This window comes from Strix uralensis, chromosome 5, assembly GCF_047716275.1.
Source record: "Strix uralensis isolate ZFMK-TIS-50842 chromosome 5, bStrUra1, whole genome shotgun sequence".
Lineage (NCBI taxonomy): Eukaryota > Metazoa > Chordata > Aves > Strigiformes > Strigidae > Strix > Strix uralensis.
This window is the reverse complement of record NC_133976.1, coordinates 65,079,670-65,098,607: the sequence shown is the minus strand read 5'-3', so window position 1 is coordinate 65,098,607 and position 18,938 is coordinate 65,079,670. Positions and strand designations below refer to the sequence as shown.

The window sequence follows — 18,938 nt, the reverse complement described above, 5'->3', positions numbered from 1 at the left end:
TCTCTCTCTCTCTCTCTTTTTTCTCTCTCTCTCTCTCTCTTTTTTCTCTCTCTCTCTCTCTCTTTTTCTCTCTCTCTCTCTCTCTTTTTTCTCTCTCTCTCTCTACTCTTTTTCTCTCTCTCTCTCTCTCTTTTTCTCTCTCTCTCTCTCTTTTTTCTCTCTCTCTCTCTCTTTTTTCTCTCTCTCTCTCTCTTTTTTCTCTCTCTCTCTCTCTTTTTTCTCTCTCTCTCTCTCTCTCTTTTTCTCTCTCTCTCTCTCTCTCTCTCTTTTTTCTCTCTCTCTCTCTCTCTCTCTCTTTTTCTCTCTCTCTCTCTCTCTCTCTTTTTTCTCTCTCTCTCTCTCTCTCTCTTTTTTCTCTCTCTCTCTCTCTCTCTCTTTTTTCTCTCTCTCTCTCTCTCTCTCTTTTTTTCTCTCTCTCTCTCTCTCTCTCTTTTTTTCTCTCTCTCTCTCTCTCTCTCTCTTTTTTCTCTCTCTCTCTCTCTCTCTCTCTCTTTTTTCTCTCTCTCTCTCTCCTCTCTCTCTCTTTTTTCTCTCTCTCTCTCTCTCTCTCTCTTTTTTTCTCTCTCTCTCTCTCTCTCTCTCTTTTTCTCTCTCTCTCTCTCTCTCTCTCTTTTTTCTCTCTCTCTCTCTCTCTCTCTCTTTTTTCTCTCTCTCTCTCTCTCTCTTTTTTCTCCTGCATTCTGCTTGCTGCTTATTTGCCTTATGTTTTTGAATAACTGCATGGTATCAGGCTGTTCTCCTTAGTAGAAAGCAACTGTGTCATTGCACCGTACACATGCAACACTTGGTATGGAACCATGGAAACTTCATACTACCTCTTGCTCACTTGCTAACATCAACACCTCAAAAGCTTGAGCAATTAAAGAATGCAGTGGTTTGATTCCAGAACACATGGCTTTTTCTTTTCAAATTCTGGAGTGGGTATCAGTTGCTTATAGGAAAAAAAATTGACTGCCTGAAGCCCACTGAACTTTTGGACTCGGGCATGCATTTCAAAGGGCAATGTGACTGATGCTCAACAGATATGTGCATTGTAAACAACTTTATGTGAAACTACAATTTGTCTTGTAAGAAAAATTACATGGGACTGTATGTCTTAGCTCTAAGGCACAACTGTTATACACTGATGTGGCAGAAACGTCGCCAGACTGTTCTTGCTGATTTCTGACCAATATTTTGGCATTGTTCAGACATATGTGCTCATGTTGCTTTCCTGCTTACTGTTTCCTTCAAACTGTGGAGTTGTTTTTTTAACAAGAGGGATAACAATGGAAATAGTATATGATTTTTCAGCTCTGAGTAGACAAAGATCTTCTGCAAAGAGAACTAGAATAAATGAAAAGAGAGAGAACCCTGAGCTTGTGGAAGAGACTGGTGACACTGACTCAAAAAAGAAGAAAAAAACCAAAACAAAACCAAGTCTCCCCAAAACAACCACTACTACTCTGAAAATGGCTGACACTTTGTCTTTAAATGACTCCAGGTAGTTTGCAGAAATACCTTTCTGTAGATAAATAGAAATAAACTGGTAGATATGTAGAGAAGTTGCAAAGTGTTATGAAGAACAGGGCTGACAAACAAGGATGGGAGTAGGGGAGGACAAGGCTTTATACTGGTTCCTGCAAAAAGTCAGGCAGGTCTAGTGATCCTTCTGGGCTGTGGTGTCTTCACCACGCACTTCTCCACTCCTTCCCCTACCTCCTTCCACCTGCATGGTAAGAGATGAGAAACTAGGGAACCTGTTGGCCAAGGAAGCTACTGCTCAACCTAAGTCAGCCTGGTATAGCTCCTTCTATGTTTCAGATGTCTAACCATGCCTTGCCACTAATTGGTACAGCCTTCAGTGAAAAAGCTGAACAAGCTACTGAGAGCTGCCTTCACTTTTTGCTTAGGCACCGAAGTGACAGTGCTTGCAAAATCTCCTTTCACCACCTCCACCCCCCCATTATTAGCTGTGGTATAAAAGCTATGATAGACTTGTATCAAGGTAGAGGTCACCAGAAGTGGGCTCTGGCATTGCTAAACTTGAACAAAGAGTGTTTCAAAGTATAACATAAAACCCATCAACTTTAAAACTTCGGTACCGGATGTCAAATTGGAAGGACAAATGTTTCTCTTCCAGTAAGTCGTAACGGAGTCATCCATTTCCACAGGGAACTGTGGCACCTTAACTCTGACTATGTGGGGAAGCATTGTCCGCCCTTTATAGCAAGGGGAAACGTTGTAACCACAGGGAAGAAAAAGTGCTTGGTGTTTTCTGTAGGGTAGAATTCACAAACCAAAATGCACTTTTAAAATTATTGCACTTTGAACTTTATTGCACTTTTAAAAGCAAAGTGCAATAAGTTTGTTATGGGCAGTAGTCAGGTTTAAAGACACTATAAACTTGTTATCAAATTATAAGGAACCCTGTAAGACTTGTAAATGTCTCTTCATAGCAACTGCTAATGCACTGAGATGGGAACTGCTTCAAAGGCGACTCTGTGAATTGCTGTGTCAGGTATGATGCTTGTTTTGTTTTGTGGGAGAACAAAAGGTAAGCTTGCACAAGGAGGTGCTCTGGTGGAAGGACATCTGCAGCTGAGATAAACTGCAAGTAATTTGACAGCATCTGATTTCTTCTTTTCTAACATGTACATAACTGTGGAGGCAGTAAATTTTATGTACTGATCTGCATATTATTATTTTCCTTCTTCAGCCTCCTGGAAAAAATGGGCTGGAACTTACATGTGTGGTGTTGGTCTTTACTGTAAACAATTATTGGTGATCGTATCAAACAGGGCTGAGGGAAGCTTTCCCTGATGAACTGATGTGATTTGTCCCCACAATCAGCCCTCTCTTCTGCATAGTCTTGAAAACAAATATTTAAAATCTCGCAATAAAATATTTTTCAGTATCCAGACACTGGAATAGGCAATGAAACAGTTATTACCATTGTGCCCCTCTGTGGAAGTATGCTGGAAATTATATAACTCTGGTGTGCTTTGCTTTGAATAAAAATACTTTCTTCAAGTTTGGAAGGGGGTGGAGGGGGAGACACTGTGGGAAGACTTTGTTCCCAACTGGCTCTAGTAAGGAATGCTATAGCTCAGGGTCTGAACAGTCTACATTTAACATAGAAGAACAAGGTATTTATAAAGACAAACAGAAGAACCTAAAGTTTATCCTAGGCTGTAACAGGGGCATAAGAGGAACAGAATCAGAACTGTGAACTAGCTGCACTTGAATAAAACTTGTATTTGTGCATAAAGGTCTGCAGAATTAAAGCCTGAATGTAGCAAGGGGAAGCAATTGCATAGTTTTCCTGATAGCTGAAAATAGTTCAATTAGAAAGATAAAATTCCATTTTCTTCATAATTAGTAGTACTGTTCCTTCTCTTTTTAACTTTTTTTTTCTTCTACATCTGCCTGCCTTAAACTGTTTCTCTATTTCAACAGTGCTGTGCAGAGTTAGAATTTGACTACGGTCTGCTGCCCACGTCAGCTAAGCCGATAAAAGGGAAGGTAAGTGTGCTTGCTATGACCATTGCTGAGCCTGTTAAAATGTGATGGTAGTTTTGTTTGTTCCTATTTCTTTTCCTGACCTGAAAGAAATAAATAACTTTCCTTGTGAGAAACTTTGCCAAGTTAAACATTCAATAAAAATAATTTGAGATACATATTTATGTATATATGCATGCATATGTATATACACATACAAAAGTATATTCAAAACGTTATTGCACAACCAGTTTCCTATTGCTTCTGAACAGTCACTGTGACAAAATAGAGGCATTTGATAAATTGCATTTTGAGAAGGATCAGAGGCTACATCTTCCAATTTCTTTTCCATTTTTCATCACTTAAGTAACATTAGGTCAAATGCAGCTGCATTAAGTGTTGCTTCAGAGGTTTCCTCTAGCCATCTTCAGATAACACCTCTTCAGCACTAAACATCAAGCAAGTGGTGTGCATTCAGGGGCAGGAGATGGTGGGGGCAGTGCTTTTGTCTCCATGTGGCTGAGCCAGAGCTGACATTCTGCTCCTGCTGAGGGAAATCTGACCTGTGTAGCAGGTGCTGTACATGGGGCCAATGTTCCCCTTCTCAGTCTGTCTGGTTGGCTTGGCTTGACTGAAAGGGTTTTGGTTTGGGTTTTTTCCTTTCTTTCTTCTTTGTTTTTTTCACAGGGTTTGTTTGGTTGGGTGCTCGGTTTTTTTGGGGGGGGAGGGTGTGTCTCCTGTCCTGCTCATCTTGCCTGGTTTTGTAGTATCTGGTTCCAGACCTAGTTTGAACCAACACGTCTGTTGCAAATGTAAAGTTGAATTATTTTCCCTCTTCCTGTATGTGTTCTGCCTATTAAGGATGTGAGTTTTTCTAGACAAAAAAGCAACAGATGATGTATTTGTGTAACTGTTAGTATTACATTATGCAGATGTAACTGCATGCATGTTGGTGTGTTCAGCATTATTGAACAGCAGCAGTACTTTGTATTTTTCAATTAGCAGCTCCATTGCTCTAAACAACTGTGGAGTGAAGGACCGATCTTGTGCTCTGAACTTCCCAGGACACTGGCCTCAGATGTTTCATACTGGCGTAGTACACCTCTGCTAGGTAAGACCTGGTGGTGTTGGCTATTCTTCTGTCTCCTAAAATATAGGAAGAGTTGACATGTGGTATAGAACAGTATCACTGGTGCTAAACATGCTGATAGTGTGGAAAAGCTATTGTCAGCTTTAGCCTATTGTTGCATGTAATCCAGGAGGCTGAACCATGTTTATAATGCTTGCAATTAAAGGCCTGAAAAGGTCTGTTAACCTAACAGGAGTCCTCAGAAACTTAAGGAACTACTGGTATAAATCATACATCCAAGCATATTCCTGACAAGGTGGATCAAGAGGGCTTGAGTTCTGTTCTTCCTGTTCGCTCTGACTGGCACACACTGAGATAGCAAGCAATGTCCTGCTACTTTGCTGCTGAGCTGTGGTCAGTCCTGGTTTAAAAAGTTGAACGGGTAACATAGCTGCTGAGAATCAAATAATTGTATTTGTTGATTTCTCCTGCATTCATAAGCTGTTCATACTTCCCTGCACCTCTTGAGCCTCATGAATATTAAAAGCAACCACTGACCAATATGCATTGCAGGGCCACAGAACTGCAGGGTGCACTTGGGATTTTATAGACAAAGCATTTCTTCCAGAGTAAACTGGTACAACACAGTGACTATTCTCACACAAACTATAAAATGCTTAGATGTAATTCTATGTCATACTGGGGGAAACAAAAGAAAATCTTGCTTGACTGCACATGCTCCTTATAAGAGCACTACTATGCTGCTTTGAAAGGGCTGTTTCAGTGGGCCAGCTCGGAGTGTTCTTGCAACTTGCTGTTAGTATCATGATCCAGACACAATTAAGGCTGATATTCTTGGCTTGCACCAATCAAGTATTGATACAAAAAAAGGACGATCTATTTCCCAGACCTCTCTGCCACACAAAACAGTTCACAACAACAAAGCTGTCCAACAAGGAAATTTCTATAACCTGGCTGATGGAAAATCCCCATCCCCAGGTGCTGCAGACTCTCCATCTACAAAATATGTTTAAGGCTGCGTAACCTAATCCTTTCATACCAAGATGGAAGCTGCCTTATTATAAATCTGTATTTGGTTGGTCTCCTTCTTGATTATTTTAGACTTAGTCAAAAACTGACAGGTGACTAAATCCAACTTTGCCAATGACCTCCGCTCTTCATAATTGTCTCTCTTCACAGATGCTCTGACCTTGGAAACCTCATGCCTGAATAACTTTCCTGTGCACGGCTGGGATCAGCCTTGTAGACACAGCTCTGGCAGCTGCAAGTTTGAAAGCTGTGACCTGGGACATGCATCCACTTCAGATGTGACATTGGTGGGGTGCAAGTAAGATAGAAGAATAACCTCTTTGGGGTGAAGGGTGGAAGGGTCCATGGGATTTAGCAGGTTCCAAGGGAAAGCTGTATCCCCAGCACATGCCAAGTTCAAAAGCAGAGCATCTCTCTTAGGAAATACTGGACACTCAGTGGTCAGCTAATGGTGTTACAGGGTAATATTTGCTTCTTTTCACAAAAGTAATATTAAAACTTTTTATTGAAACAGTTGGTATAACCACCAGCCAAATACAATGATGGTGTTTCCATTTCATGCTGTAGAAGTGAGGCATGATGTAGGCGTTCTTGTGTCTATTTTCAGTATTTAACTCACAACTGACACTCCCATTCAGCAGCCAAAATCCTACTGGCTTTGAGGAGTCACTTTTTTTTTTTTCAGAGTTTACAGCAGGAGTTCTGAGGTCTTTGCTTATCGAGCTGCCTCCTTAAATCTTGAAAACTGAGAATTGAATTGCTTAAGATTATGAAAGCTAGCTAACTATTGTCAGTGAATATTTTAAAAGATAAGGATGTTCCTGGAGATGCAGAGGCAGGCAGTCTGCAGGAAAAGACTCAGCAGCTCTTGAAGCTTTTGCCACTGGTTTTCTGTAGAATTGTGTAGTGTGGAGGAGGTTGGGAGAAGGACTGGTGGTGGTTTTTGCTGTTCGGGGGAGGAGGGATTGATGTTAGTGATGAATTTGTCTGTCTTTGAGAGACCAGCTGTCTGACTGTACGGAGAGGGGTGACTTGGTTGTTATGTGCTTAAGGAAAATGGGCAATATATCCTACTGTTGTTTGGGCAATATGCAAACAAAGTGTGTATTGCCAGGTGGAAAATATGCTCTGCTGATAACCATACCGATGCAGACCTTCCTGTTTCCATTACAATGATGGACTCTTCACTTACTGAGGTGAGTGCCGTCGCTGACGCCCGAGATGTGGTTTTGAATGGGTTCAAGCATTTAGTGCCCTACTCAGATCCAGATTGAGCAGCTATAAATCAGCACTGCTCCAAGGTGAATGGAGCTGGCATCTGTCAGCAGGGTGCTATGACATTTTGTTCTGTGTGGGGTAGCCCCTTCTATTGGGGCACACTTCTGGAATACTGTAGTTATAGACCAAAACATCTTGATGTTTGCGTGCATCTGGGTCATGCTTTTAGCTGGGGAGTATTTTACATGTGATTTCAAGGCTTGAGACAGCGCTGTTTCTGCAGTAGTGCTCAGTTCTGCCAGGGAAGTCTGAGTGATTTTTGCTCTCTTTATCCACCTGCAAGAAGCCGCAGGATGTTTTACTTGTGAATGCTGCCTTTCTTTGCACTTTTACCTACAGCTACCATGTAACAGCTGAAAAACATCTTTGCTGTATGAAAACTTTCCTTCAGCTGGTGTGCTCAGATATGCATTTGCTGCTTTATCCTGCACCTACAGCCTGAACTGTCAGTTGGCTTTCTTGTAGAAACAGCAAGATGAGCTGCAGCTCAGCACACCTAATTGTGCTCTGTGCTCAGTGCCACAATACTCACTACTGAAATCTAGACCTCAGCCCTGTCACCAGGGTGTCTGTCTAGCTTTACAAACTCCAATATTGGTGCTGGTGGTGATGATGGGAGAATATTGGTCAGTGGTTTCTGTGAACCTGGAAATAACCTTTGCAAGACTGATGAGCAGGCAACCTCAGACCTACTCTAGCTGGTGTGTGGAACCTGCAAGTGCAGTAATGGTTCAGTGGTGGCAGCAAATCAAGGCAGAAAGTGCAGTGAGGGTAAAAAGCAAGAGTGGTGGGGGTGCCTGTGGTTTCAGCACACTGTTCTGTTGGGGGTAAAACAGGTGAGGAACTCCTAGCTTGTGCTGCTGCTACTTAAGCTATTTTAGAGAATAATCTCAAGGGCTTTTGCTTTATCGAGTCCTTCTGGAAAGTCACAACCTTGCAAAGTTGTTTGAAATGCCTGTGCTTCATTGCTCTGGAGCTTTCTGTAACTCCAGCTGGGCTCAGAAATGTCATTTTCCATTTTTGATTTCTTTCCCACGTGAATATTCTAGAGGGAGAAAGTTAAAATCTTAAGGCTTGCCCCAGAGAAAAAGAAAATGGGCTGTGTCCGGCATCTGTTCTAAAAACTGTGACATGCAGCAAAATTTGAATATCCGTGTTTAATAGGAAAAGTCTCCCTAGGTTTTTTGTTACACTGTGGTTGCAGATGTGTCTGAACAGATCAAGCCCTTCAGCATGTAAGTAACTTAAGTTATTTTATCAAAGTATTGTGACCATAGGAGTTTAGGGGCTATTTATTAAAAGAGCTCTTGTGACAGCTTGTTGAAGCTTGGGCTTTTTATACTTGTTTTGATTTATAAATACAAAAGTAGTATCACAGTCTAAGAAACAGTTGATAGGCCTTCCACTAATGCTTGTTTTGGAGTAGTTATACAAGACTGTGGCCAGAATTTGTCTGTTGTGATAGCATAATAATCCAAGGATCCTCTAATTGAAATGATGAAGAGGAGAAAAAGTGATTAGGAGTGTACTGGATTAGGATCTTTTTTGAATCTTTTTATTAGGAAGAAGAACCATTCTCTAATGCCCTGTGCAAACAAATTTTATTAGGAAATCTAGAATGTGGGTGTTTCTTGTTGTGTTTTTTCTCTTTAAGTGTAGCCTATGCAATCTATAGGAGCTCACAATCCTAATAATCAGTATGGGGTTTTAAAAACTGAATTAAGGATTTTCCTTCATTGCAAACAAACCACTGATCATGTGATTACCTGGGGAGGGAGAGAGCGGGTAGAATACTGTAATGCTTTAGTCAGTTTCAGGTGATACAAGGGATTTTTATTTTTTTTGTTTGTTTGTTTGGGTGATGTGGGGTGGGGTGTGTGTGCATGTTTGTTTTCATTCCACCATACTATTCATTTTCACCTTCTCCTTCCCCAATACTCCTGTAGACCTAATGGCCTGAACAAAGCAAATACAATGCTGTACTTCCTTAAGCTTAATAGAGAATTCAAATAAGAATAAAAATAGCCTGCATTTGCATTAGAGGAAACATGCGGCTGGCTGGGGCAAGGCTCTGCGAGTGTGATTGAGCTCCGATGGGTGGGGGAGTGGGGAGAAGAGAAAAGGCACTTGCTGATGTTGGAAGCTGTTGATTGCTCTCAGAAGTGACTGGGGGCCTTGGTCACCTCCTTTCCTATTTTGCTGGGTTTCCTGAGTCTTCTGAGGACATTTGAGGTGGGAGGGAAGATAGTAGAACATAGGTGATCACTTGCTGATATGGTTTTTCTGTTGTCCCGCCCCCCACTTCAATAGTGCTCTTGGACACTTGATATGTAGGGAGCTACCCAAAGCTGGCTAGCCTCATGACTTCTCTGCTTGGAGATAGGTTTACTTTTTGGTTGGTTTGGGTTGGTTTTTTTCCTCTTCAACAGTGGGTGGAGTTCATCACAAGTCATTACCGACCTAAACCTTTAAACTTCTGTTTCACCCTGTATTTTCACCCATAAAGAGAGATCAGTCTATCAGTTGAATAAGTAAACTGGAGTTCCCCAGGGTGAAATGAAGAAGAGGGATATTTCTCAGTCAGTATTTCCCTTGCCAAATTAAAAGACTGAAGAGGATGTTGTTTTTGTTTGTGACATGATAAGACTCGGGTCCAAACTACACTGTAGTGGCTGAAGGAACATGAGCAAAACTGGCCTTTAACTGCTGAATTCCTGTCTGCTGTTTGCATACAAAGGAGAAGGCCTGAAACCTTCTGAGCTGGCCTAGGTAGTTGTTATATACGATATTGAAAACCAGCATCACTCAAAGACAGACATTAAAATGTACAACACAGCATGCAAGTTTTCTGTGTTCTGAATCATCTGCTCTATTAAGCTGTTAATAGTCAATGCTTTTATTTACCTAAACGAGTCTGACATCTATAGCCAAGTGAAGCTCTGTGCACCTCACTTGTAGGGTTTGAGGTCAAGACCTTGAAAGTGGATGTATCTTGATGTATGGCATTAAGATAGAACAGTGGTGTGGTAACACCTGTCAATCACTTGAAAATGTGTGTTAGAAGCAAAACATGAAGTCAGGAATGAAAATACATCTCTAAGTACATTATTCCTGAGATAAGATTTCTGCGGAAATATAGTTTTCACTCCTAATGATGATAACATGCTAAGCTACATACTGTATGTATGGGTGGCTTTGGACTAGCAGATGAATCTGCATGCATTTAACATCTAGTTCTTCACTGCTGAAATAATTTAGGCACAGCTGGGGGAATTATGGAAACTTTGACATACAAATTTTCTACTCACATGGCAACCCTTTCCCTGATACTAACTCTTCTCTCTTTCTATTAAGATTGACTGTGCAGAGCCAACACTACCAGCCAGTCTGATCCCATCCAGGTCAGGTTTTGTGCAAGCTTTTAAAAGCCTTTATCAAGATTGTATAGTATAGATGAGTATCTGAAAGAATTTTGTTTTGGCAGCGATCACTTAACATCACCCCAAGTTCTTACATCCTCTTTGGAAAGCACCACACCAGTAACAGGTAAGCCCTTAATGTAGGGCACAGATGTGTGAACTTTTTGCACTGAAAGTCTTAGAAATAGATATGCTCAAGCCTGCACACTTACTGAACAGCAAGAGCTCTGTCTTCTGTTGTCTGGTATTACAGGCTTTCTTGCTATGGAGGAAAAATCACTCAAGTTCTTACGTGAGAAAGAGGAAGATGTGCCAACTTCGGTAGCAATGGAGAAAAACAGTGATAAGGATCCGGCTACTCCCGTATCAGGTACAGTAACTGCTGCAGCACAGTGGCACTTGAGCAATGAGGAAACGGCTTCCTTCCAGCACATCTTTGAAGTGAGGAAGCTAAGTAAGAAAAATAGCTTAATTATGATTGCGATTGTGATTTTTTTTTTTTCTCTTGTTGAACACACTTTTGCCTGTGAGTGCTCTTAAACCTCCCTGAAACTCTGAGTAGGAATAAGGCTTTACCTGCTTGCAGGAGACCAGTAGGCTACAGCACTGCAAGAAGTAAGCATGAAATAACTTAGTGAAATCTTGATGCTTGCTCAGCTGGCAAAACACGGTGTGAGTACTAAACCCCAGGTAATTTTGGGAGAAGAGAGAATGTTTTCATGGTTTTAAACAGTTTAGTGACATAGCTAGACTAAATAACACTTTCCTCTCTTTCAAAACTGATGCTCGCCACGGAAGAAGAAGCTGGGATGGATCAAGAGGAGAGATGAGGATAGAGGCTTTTATGTATGGTTCTGTCTTTTGCTATAGCCATAAACACCAAGAAGAATTATTCTTATCAGATCTTATGGTGCTTCTTCCACTAAAAACTAAAAGCAAAACAAAACTGGAGTGTGTGTACACGGTGTACTTAAGCTATTTTTAAAAAAGCTGATCTGAATAAGCATCACAGAATATGTGTACATGCTTGTTTGCAACCATTTTTTTAACCTTTACCTAAATATAAGTCTTTTTGTCATCATTTCTTGCTTGGTTTTGTTTCTTTCTTTAGTACTATCTTCCTGAAGTTTCCTCACTTATATGTATTTTCTTTCTACTAATTTGCCTTTACTGTTAATTTTCATATGTGGTCTAGGTGTCTTTGGCAAGGAGGAAACAGATATGCAAAACAGATCAGAAAGAGCCCAAATAGCTTTAAAGTCTGAAAATCCTACTGCTTGTTGTACATCTCTGAATAGAAAGTGTTTCTAGTATTAGAACAGAGACACTGATGAATCTCCACGTGTGCTTTTTTGCTAATGCCACACAATGTCTTCCAAAGGTGCTTGGGAGACTGGTTAGATACTTAGGGCTGCTGCAAAAATCAGCAGGGACAAAAGGGAGTGCTAAGTACAGGTTGTTAGTGTGAAGGATGAAAAGCACTTCAAATCTGAAGCTTGTTGTGCCATTTCTTTGGTCTGCATCTTTGTGGGGGTGTATGACTACATAAACAGCCAAAAAAAAAAAAAAATCTAGATGTTCTAAAAGGTATAAATAGCTACCAAAGTTACTGCTACACAAGAAACTAGTGTGACTCTCAGACTTTCTTCAGTTTCTTAACTATTTTCTTTTTTAAATCCTTAATAGCTGATTTCCTGGAGGTTATTTTTGCCTGCTTTAAAACTTTTCTAAATTGTGGGACAAATTATATTTGAATTGGCATAATCAGTTCCTGAATTTCCCAGTTCATTACCATTCCTCTTCTGGCAAAAAGAGGGAGTTTTTCTTGGCTCTATCAGCACCCTGATAGTTCAGTTTTTAGGTACAAAGGACAGTCCAAGTGTCAGACTATGTTTGAAGCTTATGGACCCCTGAAATACCCCAGCTGTGTGCATTTCACAACCTGGTTATGCTCGAGCTCTTCAGTAACAGCAGCTGAAGTAGCATCTATTTCTTGACTTATCTTACGGACATATCCGTAATATGCAAGAAGATAGTTACAAACACCCATCACTTCTGTTAGTTTGTGTATGGGATTCATTTTTTCTTTTTTACATATTCTTGCACTTATAGAATTCCCCCCCCCCCCCCCCCCCAAATTAATTATAAACTGTCTCTTTAAATAGCAAACAAAAAAACCCCATGCTGATAGCAAAATAATGGAATTAATTTATACAAGGGAATATTACTGTAACTCCTGCAACTGCAACCAGGAGTAATAGTCTCACTGGTAGATGTGTGACACTTCTTGTGATTTTCCCCCCCCACCCCCCCCCCAAGCCAAACATAATTATCATCCCACTTCTTCCTTTATGTCTTTATGGTGTTCTTTGCTGCTGCCTCTCTTTTTTTAATGCCCTCTCCTGGAATTTGTTGCAATTTTTTAGCCCTGTTGGTTGATGGCTAGTACATTGGGTGTTGGAGGTTTGCTTTATTTTTATAGTTATATTTGGTTTCTGGAATGTTTCTCCCCAGGAGCAGATCTGACCGAGAAGGAATTCTGCCCCATGATGGAGGAACACAAAACTGCATTTCAAAACGTTTTGAAGCAAGACCCGGTGAGAGTCCTAGTGACAGTGAAACATGGAACTGGTTTGGCTAAGCAGTGACAAAGAAAAATACTGCAGGAGGGGACAGGCCCCTCCAGTGGTGGTGTGGCTGTTCCCTTGTTATCACTACTCTCTGCTATGTCTTTAGGAGGTGTACCAGGAAAAGAATAATAAAGAGCAGAGTGAGGAAGCACCAGCTATGGTTCCCAGTAGGAAAGGTAAGAGGTTTTTGCTGAACACATCCGTGTAACTCACTGGAGTGCATGCCTTGGTCACCGGGGTCAAGAGCTGTGTAAAGAGGTGCAGAGAGCTGCCTGCACCACAACAATTATTATGAGGGGTTTTTTGTTTTAAGGAATAGTAGCTGCAGTTAGAGATCAAAATGATTAGCAGTGGAGAGAAGGAAAACATTATCATGCAAAATCTGCTTCTCTGATTTCTACAGCTCCATCTTCCTCTAGATAGGAGGGAAAAATTCTTAGGAGCTGCAAAGGAGTTGGGATACTTGAAACAGTTCTGGCATGCGTGCTCTCCCCAGACTTGTAAAGCAGCATCCTCTATGGTAGCTAGAGCTTGGGGTAATAAGATACAGATAAGCAGGATGGTGTTTCTACTGAACTGTGCTTAGACATCTCCACTCTTCTAGTCACCTCACCTTTTGCCTTTGGAGCTCACTAAAAGCTAGTGATGTAGTAAGTCATGTAACATCCTGAACCTGTGGGCTGGGAACTTAAGCCAAAACCTGTAATTAACCATTCCTGTACTAATTAGATTCCAGTTGAAGCCAACTAAACTAACGTTTGGGGCTTTGTACCACTGACAGTGTTGTGCTGTCTTACTGATGCTCTAACCCTAACGTACCCTGAGGTACACAAGTGGGTTTTGTTGGCAAGGGCTTAACACTGGAAATCTTTAACAGTGGCTTCTGCTGAAGTTTAAAAGACTTTCATAAGATGGTTTGGGGAGGCTGTTTTTTCACTTTTTTCTGAGAACTTTTTTCCTCTTCTCAGGGAGTTCACCCACTGCAGGTGGCATTAAAGGAGATAAAACAAAGCAAAATGAGCCGTAAGTGTTCTGACTTTCAATGATCACCTGCAGGTATGAATTTAAAGCTGCAGTCTGTTACATAATTGCTTCTTCTTATCCTACAGTGACTCCCCTAATGAGAAAGAAGTAGAGGTAAGTCTTGACTGCTTGTATCCTTAAGTATCTTGGACATCCGAAAGATCTTGTAGATAAGCCCTGATAAATATCTTGATGCCAAGTAGCTTAAACTGGATGTGTTTCTATAAGTTGGATTCTGAAATCTGTCTTTCCAAGGCCAATGGAAATTTTGGGAGGGAGGAGAAAAGGTGGAAATCTGTGAAACTGAACAAAAGATTTGTTGCTACGGAAACATTTATTTTCAAGCTTGAAGGAGCATAGCTGTGACCTCCTCCCAGACAGAATGTGCTGATTTAAGACAGTTTTGTCAAGACACAGATGGCACACTGCATGCTGCCAGGATACCACCTATTCTGGCTGCAGATTATTTCCCCCATCACTACAGATGGGAAGACTGGCTTTGGGGAAGTGGGCCATGTTCACTTTCTCTTCTGTATTTCCCCTATAACTTTATTCATGGGGTATAGTCCCAAATGTAATGTCAGTATCCAAATCTACTTTAAAAAATTCTGCATCACTTGGATTATTCTGAAATCTTTTCCTCTCCCATAACAGGCTGAATTTCTGAGATTGTCCTTAGGTTTTAAATGTGACTTGTTTACCTTGGACAAGAGAGTGAGGCTTGAAGAAAGGTCCCGAGACTTGGCTGAAGAAAATTTGAAAAAGGAGATCACAAACGCTCTAAAGATGTTAGAGGTTAGCATTGGCCAAGGCTGGTAGGGTGGATGGGATGGATGGTTGTGAAAGGGTCTCTCGTAATACGGCTCTTCTTAGGATTTGTGTGTGTGACACATTATAAGCAAATCTGAATGAAGTTCTTAAGTGACACACTTGAAATACGAAAGACTTTGCAGCTGAGGGGTAGCCTTTATCTGACTGTGGGGCAGTGAGGAAATTCTATTGCACAGATGTTGGGCAAGAACCTCTGTCTTCAGCTGATTTTATGCTAGGTAAGCTGAAGTCTCTTCCCACTGGAGGTCTGTATCCAAGTTACACTGAGCAAGGATATTGGACCTTGCGACTGTGTGGGCCTGAACACAGCTGCTCGGTGTCATCAGTTGGGTTCACCCTTCTTTCTCTACTAATAGCTCACAGTGTTTTTCTTACCAATATGCCTCTTAGGCTTTAGTTCCTTTGTGTGAAGAAGATAACCAAGCACAGGAGATCATTAAGAAGTTGCAGAAAAGCTTGCAGTTCCTTAGCCAGTATGCAGCTCGAGTTGCCAGTAGAGCAGAGATGTTGGGAGCTATTAATCAGGTAATCATTTCCGTGTAAATGTATTTTGTACAAAGTTAAAAGCTTCTAGATGTAAAGGGATAGCAGTATCTGTTTGCTAGGCTTCTGGTTCCAGAATTAGACTTGGGAATCTTGTGTATGTAATGCAGACTGACCAGTACAGCTTAGTCCTGGCTTTCTCTTCAGATCACTGTGTGTGGTGTTATAAGTAATCCCAGGCCGTGAGAGCAGCTACATTGCATTAGCATTGTGCAAAAACACACAACAGAAATATGGTCCCAATTTAAAACAGACAAAAATCCAAAAAAGAATTTACAGCAGAGGGATCTATACAGTAGAGAGCACAAGAATGCAATGTGGTAACAATACTCTTGGTGCTCTAATGGTATTTCTGTGCCTTATGGAAAGGGCGGCTAATAAGATAAATCTATGGAAATTTACAGAGACCTGCTGAAATGTTATGTGTAACTGTATATAATGTCAAAGAACAGCATGAAAATATGATTTGGCAATACTAGCAAATGCGTGGTGGCAGCTGAGACTGTAGATCAGAGAAAGAGATGAGGAGGAGTTGTAAGGGCTCAGAAAATGAAGACTAATTTATTTTAGGAGTAATCACTGGAGAAATGAGACCTGTGTAACTTGGACAAGTATTAGGAGATGGGTTGTAGTGAAATTTTTAAAAGGTGGACAAAAATGAGAGGATGTTGCATCATGGTGATACAAGATGAAAGTAGATGGTTAAGGGGGGGAAAAAAAGTCTTAAACTCCAAACATGATGCGGTTCCTTAAAGAGCTGCTTCTTTTTCCTACTGCTGTTGCACTTCCTCTGCTAGGAGAGCCGTGTCAGTAAGGCTGTGGAAGTAATGATTCAACATGTGGAAAACCTGAAGCGCATGTACGCAAAAGAACATGCAGAACTTGAGGAGCTGAAACAGGTCCTGCTCCAGAACGAGAGATCCTTTAGTGCTCTTGGAGATCGAGGTAACCAAGAAAAGCTGCTTTGTCTTTCCTCTTTCTAGCACCTGACAGCTAGACCCTTATTTAGTTGAAGCTTAAGATATTAGGTGGAGGGGTTATATGGCTGTTGTATCTCCTTTCCTAAAAAATAGCTATTTATTAACAGTATTATAAACAACTCTGAAATTAGACTTCTGTGTGATCTGTCACGAATCTCGGGGTGGTGAGGAAACATTGCAAATGTGCAGTAATGTTCTGGCTTTTAGAAAGGTGCATTGCCTGTGGTGGTGATAATCTTATGCCCTGTGAGCAGTAAATTTGGGTGCTCACTCTCCCTGGAGCACTCCCAGTAGCTATTTCTAGGTAGCTGAGCTTTGACTGCTCTCTGCAGATGCTTCCTGCTCTTTTCTAAGTATGAATTACGCACTCCTTAAGCACAGGTGCTCTGAATCTCCCCCTCTAAGCAGATGATACAGTGGTCGGGTTTTCAGATGGTGCTGTGCACTTGTGGCTTTGCCATAGAAGGATTAAATTCTTCTGAAAAATAGAGCATGTATCTTAAAAGCAGGAAGGGTAGTCTTGCACACCGGTAAAATCCTCGCAGGAGCATTCTGAATCACAGGTTATTCCTTCCTGACTGTAAAAGATTGTCCTGTAACAGGACACTGCCTCAGTAATAGGAGAATACATTAATAGTAGCAACAGAAATTGATGCTTGTAGATGATGTATGATGTGCAAATATTATGAAATTATCTAACGAAATAAAAAGCTTTTTCCTGAAATCTTATTTCTGCTTTCTGAGAGTACTCTGATATACTCTTTGCATAAACAGATACTGCAAAAAGTCAGACCTTTAGTTGCAGATAAAGCTTACAGCATTCCTGTAAGCCTTTCTGATGTTTGATCTCTTCACAGATGAATCTGCGAACAAAAAGCTACCAAATTCTTTTAACTTTAAGGTAATGGCCCTTACAGCCTAATGTGAAATTTCAAGTGTGTGTGTGTTTTCCTTGCTTTGTCATACGCTAGTGCTCTGCTACATGCTTGACTTGGTGGTTTTCTGTCTCAGATATGGGCTGATGTTATCAAACATGCTTATTTTTCAATCACCCCTACCTCCCCCCACCAATCCAAGGGAACTGCATATGGTGCCACTTAGAAGATGAAGAGTTCACAGAAGCTGAAATGGCTGTGCTCTCATGCAGTGCTTAAGAAATATCGTTCACGTGTGGTATTCTCATTGTGGTTACAGAAGCAGGGTTTAGCAAAGAAAGATGAAAAAATAGATGGGATCAATTCAAATTGACTGTAGGAATTCTGTGAGCACCATTAGGAGGAATTTAGACACATTCAGTTTTGGTGTTTTGCTGGAAGCTGTGTAGCCAGCCTCACTTCAGATGGGTAGTGGTGGGGGAAAGCAGTTAATGTGGAAAGATGCTGCTTTAAAGACTATGGTTTGGGTTGTTCTTATGACTTGATTCTTCTTTGTGTGTCACTTCAAGCTAAGTATCGTCGTCTATTTTTTTATACAGTTTGTAGAAAACCAGGGTAACTTATGTGATCAGTGAGTAATCTAGTCATTCCTTGATAGTCAGTAATGCCTCTTATTTGTATAGCCGTCATCATCCCTACGAAGAGTTAGCATTGCAACATTGCCTAGGAGTGCTGGAAATGCAGGTATTGGGTTGCCTCTGGTAAGTAAGGGTTCCCAGATGGTGAGGCGCTTTACCTTCTCAAAACTGCCTGGGCTGAAGCAAGAAAATGCCAGTGCAGTAAGTGTGTCAAACTTCTTCTCTAGGCCCAACTCCATGAACCTGATGGAGATGAACGGACTGATAAGTTCAAGAGGAGATCAAGCAGTTGGTAAAGTTACTTGGGCTTGTCTTTGAGTAGGGTTAAATTTTCAACTCAAACTGTGCCTATATTAAGCAGCTTACGGAGCATCTTGAGGTATAATAACATGTAGGCTGCATCTTTCACTTTAATTTTATGTGCTCCAATAGGTAAATGAGCCTCCATGACTAAATGTTACAACTTTTCAATTACCTTGGCTTAAAATTAGAATATGAAAACTAGGCAGTTGACACTGATGGATTTAGTTTTCTAAAAAATCCTGATCTCGGGCAACTAATTTTGAAACTTATTTGTCTAAGGCCTACTCAAATAAGTAGGCTGCTGCTGAATTTCTAATTTCCTGCTATATATCTCATGGGAAAATTGAGGAAAATCTTATTTAAAATATGACAGGGGGCGACTAGGCGCAAAGCAAAATGAGAAGCGTCCTTCGCTACAGCGGTTCATTAGCACGTATTCCTGGGCAGAGTACGAAGACGAACACTCTGAAACCAAGTAAGTTCAACAGCAACCTCCTCTGAGGTGTGTGTGCAGGGTTGGCTGGTTTGTTTGTAATGAACTCTTAACTGTCCACCACATGATCAGGGCTATAAAGTCAAGCTGTGTGAGCTCTGTCAAATTGAATGCTTGACAGAAAAGCTTTGGAACTGTTGATGCTTGCTTACAGAAATGAGCGGTCGGAATCGCCTGCTGAAGCACAAGAAGAACCATCCAGGAAGGAAAGTGTCTCTGAGAAAGGAAAATATTCATCGAAATGGAACCTAGAGTCAGTGTAAGTTTTCTCACATCACTGTGAGGTAAAGCAATGTTTGGGTGGTGGACAGGGGAAATCGAAGCAA

The 18,938-nt window shown here is 41.0% G+C and overlaps 1 protein-coding gene across 3 annotated transcripts in view; it reads left to right on the top strand.

The window, feature by feature from the left end:
* IRAG2 (inositol 1,4,5-triphosphate receptor associated 2) overlaps positions 1–18,938 on the top strand; it is a 40,094-nt gene that overhangs the window by 19,429 nt on the left and 1,727 nt on the right. The window contains exons 19-38 of one of the 3 annotated variants that reach the window (XM_074871364.1): positions 2,439–2,500; positions 3,439–3,504; positions 4,483–4,591; positions 5,750–5,897; positions 6,714–6,795; positions 10,232–10,278; positions 10,362–10,423; positions 10,550–10,666; positions 12,811–12,893; positions 13,036–13,102; positions 13,895–13,949; positions 14,036–14,063; positions 14,604–14,744; positions 15,171–15,305; positions 16,121–16,268; positions 17,161–17,204; positions 17,862–17,939; positions 18,044–18,108; positions 18,493–18,594; positions 18,767–18,871. In XM_074871364.1, the coding sequence (XP_074727465.1) occupies positions 2,439–2,500; positions 3,439–3,504; positions 4,483–4,591; positions 5,750–5,897; positions 6,714–6,795; positions 10,232–10,278; positions 10,362–10,423; positions 10,550–10,666; positions 12,811–12,893; positions 13,036–13,102; positions 13,895–13,949; positions 14,036–14,063; positions 14,604–14,744; positions 15,171–15,305; positions 16,121–16,268; positions 17,161–17,204; positions 17,862–17,939; positions 18,044–18,108; positions 18,493–18,594; positions 18,767–18,871 (1,744 nt within the window). Of the gene's footprint in view, positions 1–2,438; positions 2,501–3,438; positions 3,505–4,482; positions 4,592–5,749; positions 5,898–5,976; positions 6,061–6,713; positions 6,796–10,231; positions 10,279–10,361; positions 10,424–10,549; positions 10,667–12,810; positions 12,894–13,032; positions 13,103–13,894; positions 13,950–14,035; positions 14,064–14,603; positions 14,745–15,170; positions 15,306–16,120; positions 16,269–17,160; positions 17,205–17,861; positions 17,940–18,043; positions 18,109–18,492; positions 18,595–18,766; positions 18,872–18,938 lie in introns of those variants that run through there. The other 2 variants (XM_074871365.1, XM_074871366.1) reach the window with 2 other exon arrangements.